General features: G+C 49.2%; 1 protein-coding gene across 4 annotated transcripts in view; it reads left to right on the forward strand.

Moving 5' to 3' along the window:
- DPP6 (dipeptidyl peptidase like 6) overlaps positions 1-13,314 on the forward strand; it is a 508,565-nt gene that overhangs the window by 349,658 nt on the left and 145,593 nt on the right. For all 4 annotated transcript variants that reach the window (XM_045198757.3, XM_024564471.4, XM_045198758.3 and 1 more), the window contains exon 4: positions 4,599-4,693. In XM_045198757.3, the coding sequence (XP_045054692.2) occupies positions 4,599-4,693 (95 nt within the window). The remainder of the gene's footprint in view (positions 1-4,598; positions 4,694-13,314) is intronic.

Below are 13,314 nucleotides of genomic sequence, written 5' to 3' on the forward strand. Positions count from 1 at the left end.
ATTAACAACCTCAATAATCCTGTGAGTGATTAAACTTCCAGTTGTCACATAAATGCCATTCTTTCTCGAAAAGAAAACCAGGTCGTTTTCGCTACAGTTTCTCTGCGATTTCTACTCACGGTATCGGTTAGAACGTGCCTGTGTGCTCTGTATTTCCTGTCATCGCTAACAGGCGGGTTAGTTTGAGCTCTGGTTTTTTTCGGGGGGGTAGCACGTCACCATCAGTGTTGTCTCTCCCCTCAGGAGGCATTAATGGGACTGCCTTTGACTCTGTTGTGTGGCCTTTGCTGATGGATATCCTCACTCACTAGGAGCGGCAGAGTGGAGGCGCTCCAACCCCATGGGGGTCCTTTCTGCTGGACACCTGGTTTTGAACATGGAACTCCCCTGTGAATGGGAACGAAGGGACATTTTCTTGATGTTTTCCCTTTTCCGTACCAGGTGTTAAATTGCGCGCTGACTGACAAGCATCCTCCGACAATGGCCCATTGATCGAATTAGGTGTTTCTTCTATAAGTATCATTTTATGTTTGTGAGCTCACGCAGAGTTAATAAGCTTCCGTCTATTGCCGTCACTCCAGTGGAGGCTCTGAATGTCCCGTCGTTGGCCGGGGAGAGCCTCTTCCACTTGGTTTTTGAGTCGTTTGGCTTGAACACCTTCCATGGTATCTGAGCTGGTTCCGGTCCCGGACCAGAGTCAGCCACTTACAGCAGGAATCCGGAGCTCGCCTGCGCGGCAGTGGCCTTGCTCCACCACGCTGAGGGGGTTAGGGGGTCCGCAGCGGGCTGGCTATTTTCTGACCGCCCTCCGGGTGCTGATGGTCTTGGGGAACAGGCTGGAGGCTGTGTGTTACCACGTACGAGCGAGCTATATCTGAGGAGAAAATAGACTAAGCGACAGTAGAACATCGTTCCTATTAGCAGTAATTAAAAGATCATCGTGAGGGCAATCAAATTTACCCCGTTTATTACGTGCGCTCTTTGTTTCCAAAATTAAAATCTGTTCTTCCCATGCAAAGGTGCTTTGCGATGTTGGTATAATGAAGGATGAATATACCCCTCAAACCAACCAGCGTGCAGAAATCACACTTATCAGTAAGAACCAAATGATCGCGATTGCTAAGAAATCAATAACACCACGAAATGCCACAGTGTTTTTAAAATGTTTATCATGGGTGAGACCTTTGAACAAGCTTTCTAAAAAATACATTATTGTCCAGCAAAAACAAGCCACATGTAAAGTCAACTCAGATATATAAAACTCAGTCAGCGACTGGAATTTTGTCTTATTTTTGGAAGAGCAAGAAAAGAATGTGTCGCTGTGCTATATATTTTTGTATTACAATTTGAGGAAACAGCCTAAAATGAGAAGGAATCACTTTTGCTGCTAACAAACGAGGCAACTTATTTCTAGCTCTTCAATATTTTTAGCTTTTCGAGGGTCGCTCAAGCACACAGAACGGTGAGCCCAGTGAGGTGTTCACGCACAGAGTACTGCGTGCGTACTTGGCCTGGGAGACGTAATCGGCCGCAGGTGGCGATGGGTGAGATTTTCTGCAGGAAATCTCTTTTTTTAAGAACCTCACACTTGGTAATTCTGAGAGTCCACACTGAGTGTGGCGTTTCGGTTCATCTCCCCACCCTGGAAGCCCCTCACCCCTCACCGCATCGCGGCGCAGGCTGAATGGGACATTAGCTGCCGCAATCTCAGGCGGGGGCGCAACCCCCCTAATCTGAGACAGCCGACCTGACAGAAAGAATAGATGTTGTTTTGGTTCATTCACACCGGACAGCTATTGTGTTGGCTGGCGTCATTTCTTTTATCGGACAATCTAAGGGAAAAGCGGTGTGTGCCCCTGACTGAATGGTCAGGTGTAGTGTTTTAAACGTTCTTGCGGCACGCGGTAGAAAATCGCTGGTCTGATAAAAGTTGCCGCAAAATATATAAAACAAAATTTCGGGAGAGAATTGACCCATCATGATGGATTTCAACGCGAAATTCTTGATTTGTCTTTGATTTCAAAATTTCAACATCGTGTTCTTCTTGAAGGAAAGGTCAAGCAGGCAAACATTAGCTATGAAACAGGCGATTGAACGATACAACCAATTTGACGAACGCGCGCTTGGAAGAAATACCAGAAGGAGAAGACGTAGATGAAGGAGTGGAGAAAATATTTGGCAGATGAATGGCTGAAGATTTGGTGAAGGTGTGAATGTGCAGACACGAGGTGCTCAGCAAGCATCAGACAAGACAGACCCAGAGCAGCCCAGTCCACAGGCATCGGAGTCGAACTGCTGGAAATGAAAGACGACAAGTAAACCTCAAAAGCAGCCAAAGGAAAAGGTGTGGGAGAAACACTTGAGGAAACAACAGCCGAGCTAACAGCCGACTCATGGTTCCGTCAGAAACCACGGCGGCCAGGAGAGGGCAGAACGAAATTTCAACATGCTGAAAGGAAAGGAAAAAGAACCTATCGACCTAGAACTCTCTGTCAAGAGATAACGTCCTTCAAGGGGGAAGGGTACCTGAGGACATTTTCAGGTAAAACCAGCATAAAGGGACGGGGGTACCAGCAGATGCACACAGCCAGGGACCCTAAAGTCCTTCATGAAGTAGGACAATGATATCTGGCAGAAACTCAGATCTCAATAAAGAATAAAAAGCATCGAAACGGTAAATCGCGGGTCAATGCGAAAGATCTTTTTGGCATTGCCTTCTTAATTTCTTTATAAGCCCTGTTTCGTTCCAATCAATCATTGCAGCATCCTCTTGTGGAATGCGTAAGCCCTGTTGAGGGAATACACATCGTTATAAAACCACGAGGCTGGGTGTGGGCCTGCAAACGTGACCAATTTCTGTGTGTCTGAGAAGCAGTATCGTCAACCCCTTGTACACTGTGTGACAGCGGAAAGTATATATTAGAATCCCTAGGACAACCACTAAAACTAAAGGCAAAGAAATGCAGCTAAAAATAAGGAAATTAAAATTCTAAAAATATTCAACAACAAAGTGAAAGTCAAGAAACAAAAAATGGGGAAAGAAGTTGACAGACAAGTAGAAAATAAGCCAAAAACGATGAAAAAGACCAAACCAAACTGTATCAGTATTTCATTAAATGCGCATATGGTGCACGCACCAAGACAGACCATACTATGGGCCACAGAAATGTCCTAATGAGTTATAAAAGACTGAAATCATCTACAGGGTAATCTTTGATCCGATGAATTTAAATTAAACATCTATAAAAATAAGAGGGCCAGAGTAATGCTATATATTTGGAGATTAAACAACACATTTCTACATAATCATTGGGTCAGGCAGACATTACAGGGAAAATTAGAAATAATTCGAACTGAATAATAATGTAATTCAGTCTATAAAGTCTGTGAGATGTAGCTAATACCAGCCATAGAGGGAAATTTTTAGCCTTAATAGTTTTATTAGAAAAGATGGAAAGTGAAACCGAAGATCGAAGCTTCCACCTCAACAAACCAGAAACAGGAGAGAAAATTAAAGCCTCAGCAAGCAGAAGAAAGGAATAAAAAGGAAAAGAATGTAGTTCTCTCAGGTAGAACAAAGAAAGACCAGAAAAGACAATGCCGTCGGAATTACCCCAGTCTGCACGCAGCGTTTCTCCTACAACTGTGTGAAATACCTTTGCCATCACACCGGCTCAATGGGACCACCTTCATGCAGAGAGATGTTCTTCCTCCTCCCCTTTGTGTGTCCTGCCTGTCACCCACAGCCGTATCTGCAGAAAGTTCCCCTTTCAGTGACAGTGTGTGGCCCTGCAGGCACACACAGCTGTTGTTCCTCTGCATGCATACTAGTCTGTGTAGCGGTTTCATTAGTGTTCCAGGCGGCGACTGATTGTACAAAGTAGCACGGTCACTAAAGATACAGTGTAGATAGTCAAAGGTCTCTGAGGAACAGCCAGTTCCTGTCAGAGCAACAAAGGAAACTTGTGGAGGAAGTGCAAACAATTCCACAGGCTGTGGGCGTCCGTACACATGTGTGCACGTGTACAGATTTCACCCCAAAGTTCCAGACACAAGAAATTGGTCTGGCCCTGGCCAGGTGGCTCCGTTGGTTGGAGCGTTGTCCTGTGCACCCAAAGGTTGCAGGTTCTATTCCTGGTCAGGGCACATAGCTAGGTGGTGGGTTCACATAGAGGAGGCAACTGATCGATGCTTTCCTCTCTGGCATCAATGTTTCCCTCTCTCTCTCTCTCTTTTTATCTCAGTGCCAATTATCTTCCATCCCTTATGGTAGCAGGTTTCTTGATCTACCATCTGTGTCCACTCTGCGTGTCCTACCCAAAAAAGATCTAGAGTACCCCCAAAATTTTGTGAGCGCGTGTGCTTGCGCTTTATATGCCGGCGTATAGAACGGGAGTAGGAGATAATATTCAAAGAAAAGCTGCCCGTGAGGTTGTGTTAAGAGGAACTAAATATATTTCCCCACATTGAAAGGAGCCTTTGATGAAATGCTGGCTATATTTTTTCAGAAGTAGCCCATTCATTTTACTAAGTGTCCGTCAAACGCTCGGTGAGCTCCTTGATGGCTCATGGTTCTTTTTTAATTTCCTCTCTTGCAGATAAAGAATTCATCTACCGAGAACAGAAGGGAAGTGTGATACTGCGGGATGTTGAAAGTAATACGTCTACCGTGCTAATAGAAGGCAAAAAAATCGTAAGTACCCTCCGCGATGACCAGGATGAGTTCCGTGGCGTCTCTTGCGGGAAACGACGTTCAGTTTCAACTTTCAGTACAGCCACGCAGAAGCAATGAACTTGGAACACTGCAGGCTGAGCAACGACAGATAATAAGAAATCGAAAGCACACTAATTTAATAAGATCAAAGCCCGGTTTCTGCCAGGGTTTGGGAAATTTCTCCGAGGTGTTGAAAACAAGTGTTGTAGATCAGAGATAATTGAAAGATAAAGTCCCAAGGCTGCCCGCATTTACAGGACAACGGTGGTCATGCGCAGAAAATAGTTCTGGAGGACTTGCTCAATCTCCTCTTAAAAAACAAACTAACCTCGCCCTGACTGGGGTGCTCCGTGGGTGGAGCATCATCCTGATACACCAAGGTTGCGGGTTTGATCCCCAGTCAGGGCACAAACAAGAAGCACCCAGTGAATGTTGAATAAGTGCAACAACACATTCTCTCTCTCTCTCTCTCTCTCTCTCTCTCTCTCTCTCTCTCTCTCTCTCTCTCTCTCATCAATTAAAAAATAAAAAAAACAAGTCACTGGCTGCACAGGGGCACTGGTGCAGGTACCGACTGTACTCACACTGACAGCGGCGAATGATGTTGGCGCTTGAAAACCAGTCTGCTCGGCCCGTGTGAGTGTCACTGGTGTGTGATCCGGGAAAGCCTGTCTTCCCAAAGATTCAAATGGCGTCGCGACGTGGAGCTTTTCTGTGCCATTAAAGGTGTTTCTCAAACTCGTGGCTGAAGCTATATACCCAAAATCGATTTAAAGAGAATTAATTTTTTTTTCACAATAAGTTCATTCTCATTGTTAGAAGGGCTGCATCTCCAAGTTTAGGGAGGGGACCCTACTCTCATCTGAGGCAGTGGGGGAATTGAAGGAAGAAACTAGAGCAGATTCCAGATTAGAATGACCGGGACACATCTCAGGTATGAATGGGAAACCTAGAAGTCCTGGGGGTCAGGGGGCCACAGATAAGCATCCCGAGCCCAGAGTTATGACGATGGAACTCCTGGGTGACTGGTAAGGACCAGGCAGGTCCCTGGAGCCTCTGTTCCAGGGACAAGACAGGATGGCTCCACTGTGGCCCCACCCCACCCCCAGACTCATTCAAATGCCTCTCGACTCAACCTTCTTTTTCCTCCTCAAGAGCATTTTACTTGCTGTTTAAACACCTTTTGGTTCTTGCTGGGGTGATGATAGCTTTTTCTTTAAAAAAGAAAAAATCTCATATGAGGTTTAGGATGCAGCGAATCCCGCCCTGTACACAGACACAAGGGAAGCCCAGGGAGGCGGCCCGGCAGGATGGCTCCCAAAACACGAGCTTCTTGCAATTAAACAGGGCTCTCTGCAAAGTGAGGCTCAGGAAGAATGGATGTGCCTGCGTTTTTGCATTTAAACAAAAACCATCTTTGGCCGAGTGACTCCCCTGTGGAACTCTGTCTCAACCCACTCCGAAGTACTGCCATTGCAGAAATGGATTTCTGATAGGAATCGAGAGGGGGAAACCAGCAGGCATTGGCCCAGGGTAAGTGCATTTTAATGTCACCGTGATGTCGATATTTCCTGCGAGGACGTCAGTTTAGTAAAAGCAGGAGGGCCCCGTGCACGCAGCTGCACTCAGCCGTGAAATATGAGCCCGTGAACGGCCTTCTCCTCAGATCAATAGCTGCTGACACGTCGTTTATTTTCACCGAAGTTGTTTTAGCCGAGTAACGAGGGAACTTCAGAAACCACGCTCCGGAAGGAGAACGGGAAGAACTCTGTCTCGCAGATCGGCAGGCCCGCTCCTCGAAAGGCAGGCTTTGTCTTCGTAAAATGCCATTTAGCCCCTCGCGTGACAAATGGTTATTGAGCGCCGAACATCGACGGCCTGATCAGCCCCAGTCACCATCACGCCCAGTTTATTCCTGTCTCGAAGCTGCATTTGCACGCTCCTGCAGACAGACCTCGGCAGGAAGGAAAAGGGGGAACGTGCGGAGGGGCTGCGTCCTATTTAGATCATAGCGACTGTGGGCTGGAGCTCGGCGGAGCCAGCGAGCCATCCGGAGTGAGGGTCTTCTGTGGGGTCCAGCCAGGGATGTGTGTCCCCTCTCTGCGGTGTCACAAGCAAGTGCTGAGAAAGAGAAGCCCAGGCTTGTGGGGTCCTCTTGCCTTTCTGAGGTGCTCTCTTCTTATTTGACCTCCAGAAGCTTTGAGCTTGTTTGATAAAAGCAACCTGCACAGAAAGGCTGTGCTCCCCGGGAGGCCTCCGGTCCTCTTTAGGTGGGTCTGTCTGGCAAGCAACCTGAAGCTCGTGGAGAAATGGAAGCGAAGTGGTGAAGGCGGTGCTCCGCAGGATTTTAAAACAGTCCCTCCCGCCTGGACCTCTAGCCTCATTCTCTTTCCCCGGCCACTAAGCACAGACACTTCCGCCCTGGCTGGTGTGGCTCAGTGGGTTGAGTGCTGGCCTGCAAACCAAAGGGTCGCCGGTTTGATTCTCCATCAGGGCACATGCCTGGGTTTCAGGCCAGGTGCCCAGTAGGGGGCACACGAAAGGCAACCACACATTGATGTTTCTCTCCCTCTCTTTCTTCCTCCCTCTACCTCTCTAAAAATAAATAAATAAAATCTTTTTAAAAAACAGAACAGATGCTTCCTGCACACGGTCATGTTAGTGTAGCCAGGCCTTTTGCCTTCAGCTTCCTGCTCTGGGCTCCTCTGCTTCCCGTGATGCTCTTTGCTGGGCTGGACCCATGGAAGGGATGCACATGGATGCAAACGCCGGGCAGGCCAGCTGGGAAGCTTTTAAGGTAATTGATGGTCACAGAGGAACAGATTAGCACTGGGGTGTAACTTGGGGACCTACGACCCGTCCTTGGAACTGCACGGTGCTCAGGGGTGACAGGACAGTGGGAAGGGTGTACAATCTCCGTGCACCTCTGACTTGCCCCTTGGGCGTGCTGGGAGGACGCAGGCTCCATGGAGCCAGCTGGGATGTGAGCATCAGTCTCGAGTGGCTCCAGAGAGTGAGCCTGGGCAGCTGCGGGCTCAGGCAGGGTGAGCAGGGGGTGCTGAGCGATGTCAGCATAGGAAACGTCCAGACCTGTGAGAAGTTTGGTGTGTTTATTTGAGCCAAAATGACCACAGTTGTTGGGAAGCAAAACCTCAATGGACTGAGCAAATGCTCCAGAAAATGGCAGTTTTGCACCTTATTTTACCCACCACACTCAAAGGAGGAGGCGTGAGTGGGTCCCGTGAAGTCCACTGGTGGTAGATTAAGGAGGCAGGAGAAAGCAAAGCGGGGAACCTCTGGGATTGGATCCAAGTAAAATGATAGACACTTCTTTACACCAGTGGGTGCAGGAGAGTCACCAGCCAACAACGAACAGTAACAATGAGGGTTTGTGGTCTCTCTCTGGTGTGGTGACTGTGCTTTCAGGGGTCTGGAAAAACGGAAGTTACCCCGACATTCCAAAGGCGAGTTATCAGGCATGTTCTAGAAGCAGACAGACAACAGACAGGCTCAGTAAAGGTAAAGACTGACCTTTGTCAAGGAAAAGTAATGGCCTTGGCCATGACAGCCTGCCACGACCTGGTTCTAGTTAGAGAGTTTTCATTTCAGACGCTCCCATGGGGTTACTTTCGGTCTCTGCCAGTGTAAGGCTGCCGCGCAGACCTCCCCCGAGCTGCCCAGGGGTAGCGTGTGGTGCCTGTTGGTCCATAGTAGGAAGGCCCCCAGGAGGACCACATCAGGGCACCTCAGGGCACAGCCCCCCCGCCACCTCAATTTTGGCCCCTTCCCCACAGAAGCTGGGGCAGGGTGCCTCCCGAGCCAGGTGGGGTGTTTGAAGCCAGTGATCATGGCAAGTGGCAACCTGAGATCGCTACAAGTAACAGGGAAAAAAATCAACCTTAAATGAACTTTCACTTGAATTACATATTTGATACCCTAGGCATTCCAGGACATTTTATTTTACTCTCATTTTTTAATAATTTAAATGTCAAACAATGTATTTCATTTTTATGCTCCTGCAAGACTCTTGTCAACAAATTAACAAATTAGAAAAAGGTCTTTGTTATACTATGTATCCTGTGAAAGGTAACACTGTCCATATTACTACTGCCCAAACTGGGTCTTTGGGTACTTGGGCGATGGCTGTCTGGGTCCTGGAAAATCTCACAAAATTTTTCTCTGCTGAGTAGGACACTGTCTCCCTCCCTGCCTTCTTCCTTCCTTTTTCCCCTTCCTCCCTCCCTCTCTTCTGCTTCCTTCCTTCCTTTCCTTTTTTCTTTCTTCCTTTCTTTCTGTCCTTCATCCTTTCTTTTTTCTGCCTGGCTTTCTGTTCTCTCTCTCTCTCTCTCTCTCTTTCTCTCCCCGCCCCCCCCATTAGCAGCGCTGTGGGCTCTCAGTCCTTGACTTCGTACAGAAAAGATTTCATAACACGAGTCCAGGTGATTTTGAGGGCACATTTATTAAAGCTGGGGACAGTGAAATAAAGGAAGGACTTAAGGTAGAAGAGGCAAGATCACAGCAACAGGGGTGGGTCTGGGTGGCCGAGCTGCCTTGGCCCTCACAGACGAAGTGAGCCAGCTGGGCAGCGTGCACTCAGGGAACAAGTCACCGAGGAGGCCAAGGGAGGGCCCTTGGAGAAAGAAAGCAAAGGTACGCGCCTTGGAAAAGAAGGACGAGACAGGTGTGGGCGTGCCGTAGAAAGAGAGAGACTACACTGGATCCTTTGCCTTAAGAGTTTTTTATCTGTTTTCCAAAGGCAGGAATTTGAGGGATGGATCTCAAAAGAATATTCACCAGCTTCCCAGGTGTGTCCTTCAGGGTCGAGGTCTCTGCTGATTGGTCGGCACCAGGGCAGGGGTCATTAGCCATTGCAGCTGCTCCTGATGCAGCTGCGGCATCCCTTTGTCTGTCTGTCCTGCTTTCCTGGGTCTGCGGCTGCCACACCTGAGCCCTAGATGTCTCCTCTAGTTTGACCAAAACTGTCTCTGTGGTCCGCAGACCTGAGGCTTTGTCCCTGAGAATATGTGATGTGGCTCAGAACCTCGTTGTCCCAAAGACTTCACGCTTAAGGGAACGGACGGGCACTGGAGAGGGAGGCGGGTGAGGCGGGGTGCTGGGTGGGGCCCACGGGGATCAGTTCCCAGTTGTCTCAGTTTCCCCATGCCACTCGCCAGGGAATTTTCCCCATTTCTGACTCTCCTGCCTCGTTTCCGGTAGAAGCGCTTTTAAAACAGACTTCGAACACCTTCCTCAGCAGCCTGAGGGCTCACGGGGGCTGTAACTCTTACAGAAGCTCGGCACCATCCCTCCAATTCATCTGCGACACACTAGCGCAGAAACCCTCAGAAGGGCGGAGCAACTGGCTTGCTTTGGAGATTTAGGAACTTAAAGCCAGGATGGTTCCTGAGGACCATGTCATTCACGCCCTTCTTCCCTCAGATGAGGAAACCAAGCTCGTCCACAAACGGAGCTCTGGCCTGATCGCCCCTTAATGGGCCTCGACCGCAGAGACCCGGGCTGAATAGTCCCCTGTGCTGACCTGTGGGTGACGGTCATACTTCACACGCCCTTTTTATTGCTAATGCCAGTGGTGGCAGGAAGTGGTAAGGCCGATGCTGTCATTCACGGAATCATTTAAATTGTCCCAGGGGTTTAGAAAGCGGCTGGGCGATTCCTTCAAGGTGAATAAGAATATTGATGCACCCTGGCTGGTGTGGCTCAGCGGACTGAGCACTGGCCTGCGAACGAAAGGGTCGCCGGTTCAATTCCCAGTCAGGGCACATGCCTGGGTTGCAGGCCAGGTCCCCAGTAGGGGGCGTGCGAGAGGCAACCACACATTGATGTTTCCCTCCCTCTCTTTCTCCCTCCCTTACCCTGTCTCTAAAAATAAATAAAAATGCCCTTGAAAAAAGAATACCGATGCATTTTGACTCATCCCAGGGAATTTTTCTTAAGTAAATAATCTAAAAAGTACAGGGAAAAAAAGCCCCTGAAGCTAGAGAAATAAGATAAATAAAAACAGATGAAATATGATGTAGCCATTACAATAATGAAGACAATACGGTAATGTGAAAAATGGTTACGCTGTTACACTAAATGAGCACAGAAGATTACAATATTGGGCCTGCACTTTAATTAACAGTTGCAAAGTGCATGCGTGTGTCTTCAAAAGGCTACCAAGCGAGCATCGAACTGTGAGCGTCGTCCATCTCGGCAGGGGGCAGAATTTTGTATTCTATTTTCCAGCGTGCTGGTTTCCGTAACGGCTGTTTGAATGCTACTTGTTCGATAATTGTAATCACATTTGTAAAAATTCAGCCTCATGTTTCAGAGAGATTAGGCTTCCTCCCGTGATGAATGGGTCAGTGCTGTCGATAGTTTCTGGAACACTTAGAAGGGAAAACCAGTAAATTAAAAAAAAAAAAAAATAAGCAGCCTCCTGTTGTTATGCTTATGTGAGTTTTTCTCACTTTTTATGTCTGTACTTGTTTTAATTACTAATCTACTTGTTTTAATTACTTATTGAAATGACTGAATTAACATTTAAATAAAGTGTTTTTGTTTCTCTGGTGTATGTTCCTGTCTGATTTTACATAATCATTAGACTGCAGAGTTTGAATTTTTATCTCAGTCTCTAAAAATTAATGAACTCTGCCTGCTCAGAGAGGGACATAATTACAAGTATTATTAGACACATTCCAGACTCAGGGGAAAAATAATGGGCCCGATTGTGCTGCGAAAGAAGGCCGGGATGTGGCCGGGATGTGAACCAGAGATGACTTTTTCCCCATACTTCATCCAGCGTACTTGACTTTCTCTGCTAATTTGCATCTCGCTGCCTTCCGTTTCATTTAATTTCCATCCCGTGCTCCATGTCTCACGGTGGGGGAGGAAGAAGCCCGCCTTCCTAGACACGTCTGTCCTCAGGGCCAATGTGGGACCAATCGCTCAGGACCGGGGTCCCCCAGGGTCCTCCCTCCTTGCCGGCAGGAGCCAGTCCAGCTTCCCGCCTCCTGGGCTCTGTCTCTGTTTCCACCCCCGAGTGGCCACTTCTGTGCGCCAGGCCTGTGACTGGGACAGAGTCTGGGACACTGTAGGCAGCCTGGCCTGCAAGCACGCCCAGCCCGGGGCCGAGGGCATGTGGACACGAGTCAGCCGTGAAGGGGAAGTCACCTTCTTTGGGTCCGGAGTCGAGAAGCAAACCTGGGGCCACGGTGCCCACTGGGCTGCTCTGTGGGTGTTTATAAGCTCAAGGCCAGATTTCTGGCTTCTCTTGGGAAAGAAAAACAGGAAGGTCTGGTGGAGGCAGGACCTCATTTCCTCGCAGGCAGCAACTCTGGCCGGCGGAGCAGACGGCAGCTGGCTCGTCCCTGCCGTGACCAACCACACGCAGGACCTCTCCCCGGACCGACCCCTGAGTTCCCAGGCCCCCAGTCCCGGACCAGAAGGATGGCACAAAAAGTACCTGTCTTTGCAGGAATGTTGTCACTTTTTGTCACCTTTTCTCTCTCTTTCCCTTATGAAAACAACAGAAAACAAAAGTATCTGTACCCATTGTTAGTCTAGTTTTTCCTTTATAAGCTAGTCTGGTTTTCATTGTTAAGTAGGTGAGTAGAATCTGGCTTGCCTGTGTCTCTTAAACACCCGAAAGGTATCAAGTAGCAGCTTACTCTTGTGGACCCCAAACCTGCGGTTCTCAGTAGGGTAAGGGAGGTCCAATGTCATTCTTCTGTCCCCCCTGCCCCGGACTCCGTCTTTTGACCTTAAATGAGCATCTTCCAGGCGCAAGGCCCCGGTCTGGACCAGAGGGAGGCCATCCTCTGGATAGGGTGGGACGCGGCGTCCCCAGCAGGGTGACTGAGCTGCAGGGTGGGTGTTTCACGGGCAGACAGGGTGGCAACTTGGTTCGTCTTGGAAGGAGCCCAGGGGCTGCCTCAGGCCCAGGTGAGGGTGGACGAGGACGCCCGAGTGGAGGCAGTGACAGGGAGACAGGGAGGGGGAGGGGTTTCAGTCACATCGTGGAAGCAGACCTGAGACCTGCGTGCGTTTCGCGTGCGTTTTGCGTGCAGGCCGTGACTGCGAAGCAAAGCACTACTTGTCTGTGCTGTTGAGCCTTGTTAACGGCAGAGCGGTGGCCTCAGAGAGCCGAAGTGGGAAGGGTGGGGGATCATGGGGGAAACCGAGGCTTCAGTGGGGAAGAGGCCGCTGCGCTGTGCGGGCAGCGTGGCGGAAGGAAAGCTGAGAGCTGGGTGCCGGTGCCGAGACCAGCACTGTGCTGAGCTCTGCACGCAAACCTCCCTCGACCGAGATCCTTAGGAACCCTGTGAGTGGCAGTAGCCCGTTGTTCTTACGTTGCAAACGAGAAAAGTCTGTGGGGGTTAAATAGCTTTTTCTGTGTCCACTGGTGCCTTGCAGGCAGCTGAGAGCCTGGAGGGCGGAACCCAGCTTTGACTAATTCCAAACGAAATCATGTCTAGATTTGCATAGGGGAGCCAGCTGCGGCCTTCGTCCCTACGGTTGTGCAGACGGGCTGGAGGCCAGCGTGCCGCGCCCACGGAGGACACCGCAGCTGCCGGTGTGCGGTTCACACCTGCGACTCC

The sequence above is a fragment of the Desmodus rotundus genome, chromosome 6 (genome assembly GCF_022682495.2).
Source record: "Desmodus rotundus isolate HL8 chromosome 6, HLdesRot8A.1, whole genome shotgun sequence".
Classification (NCBI taxonomy): Eukaryota; Metazoa; Chordata; class Mammalia; order Chiroptera; family Phyllostomidae; genus Desmodus; species Desmodus rotundus.